The sequence below is a fragment of the Dipteris shenzhenensis genome, chromosome 24 (genome assembly GCF_047967505.1).
Source record: "Dipteris shenzhenensis isolate YYH24624 ecotype China chromosome 24, Dip_SZ_1.0, whole genome shotgun sequence".
Taxonomy (NCBI): domain Eukaryota; kingdom Viridiplantae; phylum Streptophyta; class Polypodiopsida; order Gleicheniales; family Dipteridaceae; genus Dipteris; species Dipteris shenzhenensis.
Window position 1 is genome coordinate 49627969 of NC_141619.1, and position 6255 is coordinate 49634223.

General features: G+C 40.8%; 1 protein-coding gene across 1 annotated transcript; it reads left to right on the forward strand.

The window, feature by feature from the left end:
• Positions 1 to 2257: 2257 nt before the first annotated feature.
• On the forward strand, positions 2258 to 2919 carry LOC147886720 (uncharacterized). Its single transcript, XM_087395310.1, has 2 exons — positions 2258 to 2374; positions 2494 to 2919. The coding sequence occupies exons 1-2, from the start codon at positions 2288 to 2290 to the stop codon at positions 2917 to 2919; spliced, it is 513 nt and encodes a 170-aa protein (XP_087251436.1). The 5' UTR covers positions 2258 to 2287.
• The last annotated feature ends 3336 nt before the right edge of the window (positions 2920 to 6255 follow it).

Below are 6255 nucleotides of genomic sequence, written 5' to 3' on the forward strand. Positions count from 1 at the left end.
TGTTATGTTGTTAAAGATTTGTATGCATCAAGAAGGCGTGCATTTGTATGTATGTTCAAGTTTCTTTAAGCAAGCAATAGTCATGTGATGCCATAGCCCTACAATCATGCTACCATATAAGTGCAAGCAAAATCTCCACAAGCGCTAGCGCGTTGTCTTACTAGCACAGCGCTTTTCCACATAGGTGCGTTGACCTTGGCGGACGCACGTTGCATGCTTTTCCAAAACTAGCACCATGTTTTTGCATGCTTTTTTTATCTTAGTCGACATGCCACTTTTGTGTGCTTATTTCATGCAAATTCTACTAGCATGTTGCTTTTTTTTTCATTAGACATTTGCCTCACCAAAGTAGCTTCTCTTTTTTTAAAACTTTGCATCGTATGTGTTTCCATGTGACCTTTGTGAAATCATCTGTTGAGCTTTGCTATTAGTTATCTTCTCAAATTTTTGTTGTTGTTACGAAGACCATATTTTAGCAACATCTTTCATGCTTGGAGTCCTAAGCATATATATAAAATCTCTTTTGGCTTGTACTAACATTACAATAAAACGTTATAGGAGAATGGTTTTCAAGTGATCAGAGGAAGAGAATTTGCTTGATAAGCTATAAAAGCCCTCAATAACTTAAGAACCCAATTTTTTTTAAAAGATTATCATTTGGTAAATTTATGACGGTAACTCATCTTTTGAGAGAATTTAGCATCATGGCTTTATCTATAAGTCTATGAATCATGGTTTGCAAGGCTCAAATTGCAGGACTAGAGTTGCATGAGGTAAATTTATCATGGTACTCACTTAGTTTTCCCTATAAAATACCCCCCTCCTTTTAAACTCATAAGAAGCCATGAAATAATTATTTTATTTGGTTTCGAGATGCAGACACTACGGCACCCACAAGGGGGCATCTCCCTTCCAAACATTAGCCATGCCACATTGAGCAAGGGCCACACATAGGCATTGCTTACATGTACAATCTAGGTGGGCTGCATATTGCGAATGCGGATACGTATGATCACTATGATCATCCTCCTCTAGTGACCCACCCTTAGAGGAAGATGATTCAGTTAAATGTTCAAGAGCAATAGCCCTACAATCGTAGCACACCAAGTGAACATGTATTTGTCCAATCCCAAAGTTGGACCCGATGGAACTTGAACCCACATCCTAGAGGTTCTAAGGCAGAAGATGAACCACTAGACCAACTCCTGGAGGACAATGCTAGGTAATACCTTCAATACATGAGAGAGAATGAGAGAGGGAAGTGAAGGAGCCATTGTAACTATCAACTTTCCACATTATATTCAAAATATTGGAGACATGAAATGTGCTCTTGTAACGTGATACCGTCAAGGACTGGTGCCACCAGTTGAGAAACCTGATGGAGCCTCATGAAAAGTTGACTTCAAATTTGATTATTGAATTCGGGAAGGCCATCTCTGAGATTATGGACTGCTTAGCTGTGCACACCAAACCCTCAACTGAGAGATAGGTTACTATCTGCTTTGAAATCAATATTGTATGCTTTGACATTATGGAATTAAAAAAACTCCTTTTCCCATGAAAAAGAAGAAGAAAAACAATGACAATTGTACTCCAGGGACATTTTACCTTTTCACCAGCGATACGTAGCTCTCGAAGGGAGAACGTTTTTAAATAGCTCAGGCAACTAGTAAACTAGAGCTGGTGCAGCCCACATGCGCGTTAGAGAAGAAGAGGACTCCAGTACTATGATCTATCCATGACACATAACAGGTCAGACAATTCCGCGGTGAAGGTTGGGCAGAGTCTTAGCTGCTGCAGAGACGTCAGGAGAAGGATCGTGAATTTCCTGACTCGCTTGCGGCTTCGCGGCTGTCTTCATTAAGTGTTTTTCGCCACGTTTTGGATGTTTTTCCAGTACCGTACTGATACCAGATCAGATCACGAGAGGCCATTACCTGGTTACCGTATGGGTAGAGACGTCGAAATTGAGCAGAGACCGTAGACATATCACGAGGAGGATCCTTCATTTTTTTTTAAAAATTGAAAAGAGGTATTCTCATATATTCCACAATACAGTATCTTACATACAGCACAGACAATTTCTTACATATGGCTCAGACAAAAGACATCTCGCTCAAAATACTCAGGAGGCGGACTCTAGACATATCACGAGGAGGATCCTTCATTAGATGTTCTTCCCACGTTTTGAATGTTTGTTTGGATTATAAAACGCCACAGGCTCTCCAATCGTCCACACTGCTATCACTACGTGGGAGAGAGAGAGAGAGAGAGCTCGTTCGAGAACATGGCTGTCACCTTTAATTCATCAACGATCGCTCAAATCTTAGGGCTGTGCATTTCTGTGCTCCTTCTCGGAGCTGGCGTCAATGCAGTAGGATTCTCTCGTCGAGTCGAGTCGTCTCGTCTGTGCAAGATAGGAGGTTATTTCACTCATGGTTGATTAGCATTGCGTTTATGAAACAACGTTGATATTGTGTGTGCACTGTGCAGCAGCAATGCAACTATGCGGCATCATGTACGAGCGTGAGTCTCAGCTCGTCAAGATATCTGAGTGCGTCGTGTCCCAATTGCAATAGTGTCGTGCTCACGACCGCAATGATCGACCTGAACCAGCGTGTCTCCAACAACAATGGGACGCTGCAATGTGCCGCCACTGGCGGTAGTTTTGTAGCTAGCTGTTCCAGTGTAGCGCTCAGCGGCAGCAACACCCTCACTGCTAGCTGCCTGCAAAGCGGCGGATCCACTTCCATCTCCGCTAGCATCAACCTCAACGACTGCATCGGCAACATCAATGGCAACCTGGTTTGGTGCGTTGGCACTAGCCCATGCGTGGGCATGGGTTCCATTTCGTTCCTCCAACTGCGCAACGGCACCGCATCGAGTGGCGCCCCTCATAACCGAACCGCGACTGTCTAGCATGTAGCGTGCCCTGTCTGTACGCCTCGCGAGTCGCAGCATGCAAAGTTAATTTAATAAGGGGAGGCTGCAAAATCTTAATTTTAATAAAGAGAACTTTTATCTGGTAATCAACGCATCTTTACTTTTGTACGAGTAGCATAAGCAGTCTCTGACGGGTTAGAGACCTGTTCCGCTGGGTCTCAATGCACACATCTGGGTGTGTGTCTTTGTGTGCATGTGGACTATATATTAATATAAAAAAGTTAGTTCTATATATTGAATGTATATTGAGATTAGTTTGTGTGCGTGTGTATGCAGGTTACATGAAATTTGAGCATTTGAGTGGTCTGGTATATGGGTAATTCTCTTTACTTCAAAAAAGGGTTAGTCTAGGGAGGTTGTGGTAGTCAAAGAGTTTTCAGTGTGGTAATCCAAGAGTCCAATGGCTAGTGTTAGTCTAAGAGCATCTGCTAGTGGTTTTAGCTCTCTGTGACCCTTATCCTATCGGTGTCATAGCATTACCCCCCTTATGAAGAGTTTTCAACCTCAAAAACAACGTTTGGGAATTATCTTTGGGGATAGTGCTTACCTTTTTCCAAGTAGAGCCTTATTCGGGCCTATCTTTCCAGCTGACTACACATTCGTGTCTTACTGAATGCCTAGTGTTCTTCTTGTGAAAGTCTAATATACTTTCACGCTCATGTGGTAAAGCTGGCAGCTCGATCAGATTGACTAAAAAGTTGATGTGGTAAAAAACATCATCATCAACACCAATTATCTTCTTAAGTCTACTCACATTGAAGACAAGATGAACTCTGCAGCTTGGAACAGGGCTAAAGCAACTCTCAGTTTTTCCAAACTTTGTTTCTACACTTCTTCCCACTTTGCTTGTTTCTATGACAAGCAAAGTGCTGCAGTCAGGTACACTGGCTCAAGAAACTCATTGATTTGTAGATGAAGGAAGGGACTTCTATGTCCAATCATCTTAATGAGTTCAATACCGTTCCAACCAATTGACTACATAATCTTTGATTCAATCAAGGCTATGTTTTTGCTTGTCACCTTGCCGAAAAGTTGGGATACTTTTTGTACTTCCATTAGCAATTTAGCCCATGTGATGGCTTGACCAATGCAAATGTTGCTCGAACTGTTTGCTCACAGAAGAGGTTAATAGAAAGAATGTTGATGCAAATAAGAGTTCCATTGCTTTGACTGTAAGGGGGAGATCCCAATCAAGGGGGGAATCTTGTGAAAGAGGAAGATCTAGAAGCAAGTCTCGCACCGGGAAATATATTGAGTGCTATTACTGTGGCAAGAAAGATCACATCAAGAAAGAATCGTTCAAATGGAGGAAGGATAAGAAGAACAAGGAGAAAGACACGGATGCCAAGAAATATGCAAAGGGTAAGGAATTTGTAATGAAGTGAAATTTGCCATTTGCAATGATCATGATGATGGTGATGTCTTCTATGCTTCCACTTTCATTTCTTGTTGCCTCAGATGATAGTTTTCATCATGATTGGATCATTAATTCAGGGGCATCCTTTTATGTCACTCCACATATAGAGTGGTTTGGTTCATATGATGCTAGCAGGAGAGCAAGCATGAAGCTGGGCAATGATTATGCTTGTGATATTGTTGGAGTGGGAGATGTACATTTGTCATTTGCAAATGGTTCCATTTTGTTTTGAATAATGTTCAACATGTACCTAAGCTCACCCAAAACTTGATTTCCACTAGACAACTGGATGATTATGGTTATCATGTATCATTTGGAAATTAGTCTTGGAAGATTGCAAAAGGATCTCTTGTTGTGGCTATAGGATCCAAGTGTGGCACATTGTATCCATTACATGTGTCTAGTGTGCATAATCATGTTATTGCAGTTAGCAAGCAACCATCTTATTCTTTGTGGCATCGCCAGTTGGGACACATGAGTTCAAAAGGAATGCAAATACTTTCTGATTTGTGTTATGTGCATGTGTTTAATCTTTCATATCTTCCCATGTGTGATCATTGTATGTATCACAAGCAAACACGATACTAGGACACCGCGAACTTGGTTTGCGTTCTTGAGCTCCTTACCACAAACTGAGCTCTGATACCATGTGAAGAGAGTGGGAGAGAAGGAAGGAGCCTCATTTGCAGCTTTCTCACAGACACAATGGTGGAATATACACGAGGATTACCAAAGAGCGAGCAAGGAAAAGTGAGCGAGCCTAATTAAGCGAGCGTGATTAAACAACAGGCAAGCGAGTAGCCTTTCATCCACTATATGATTAATCAAATTTCATTGGAGAGAGGAGTCATGCCCCAAAATGATATCGCTTCCCTCCTTCCTTCTCATGCTATCACATTAGACTCATTATGGAGAGAGATTCAATAGTATATAAAATATATGATTCACAAAAATAAAGACTACTTAGAGGGCACATTGTTTGAATTGCACATCTCCTTCCTTCTCATATATTTACATTACAATAAATTTGGCAAACAAACACATAGTGGTACTGAATACAAGAATTGAAAAAGAACTAACATTGCACACAAGTTTTACATTACATATCATGCCTGCCATGCTTATATGATTACATATTCCATACATGCATCATGAAGACAAATATCAGGCTACACATATCCTTCCTCCCCATACTTGGTATCTTCCTCCATACACCCATCCAAAGAAAAGGAGTAGCCTACACATCATATTAAATACCTCTCTCTCCTTACTTTCACACTGAAATCCTTATGGAGAGGCAACAACATAGGAGCAGGTAGAATATATGATTCAAATAGCCAAAACGTGCTCATACTCTACATGTACATATCATGCCTTCCATGTTTGTAGAAGTACATCTTCCAAACATCTAATCCAAAAAATGGAAGGCATGTAGAGCAAAAAAGCACATTAGATCTATTGCATCTTCTACTATTCACATTAAAGGCTGACATATCTTGCCTCTAATGCTTGCAGAAGTATATCCTTATTTGCATTACAAAAACATAGAAGGATCCCTACCTCTATAATCCGCATGTTCAACAAAGAACAACAGAATGTCTTTCACATCATCTAGTCTATGGAAGATGGATTTCTTTTTCCAGCCAGTGCTTGAAACAACTCAATCTTAGTCAATGCTGCTTGATGCATAAACCGATGCATTGTATCACTCAATCCCAGCACTACAATGAACATAAAGTATATGTGCTTGCAAGGCATATAAGGAGTTTTACTTGTCTCCCTTTGAGTGAAATGAAGACATGTACAACGTGGGAATTTTGAAATTGAGACAAAGTATGTTAGCCCCTTGGAAATTGAACCTGATGTATGAATGTGGAAAAGATGCACCTCATTTG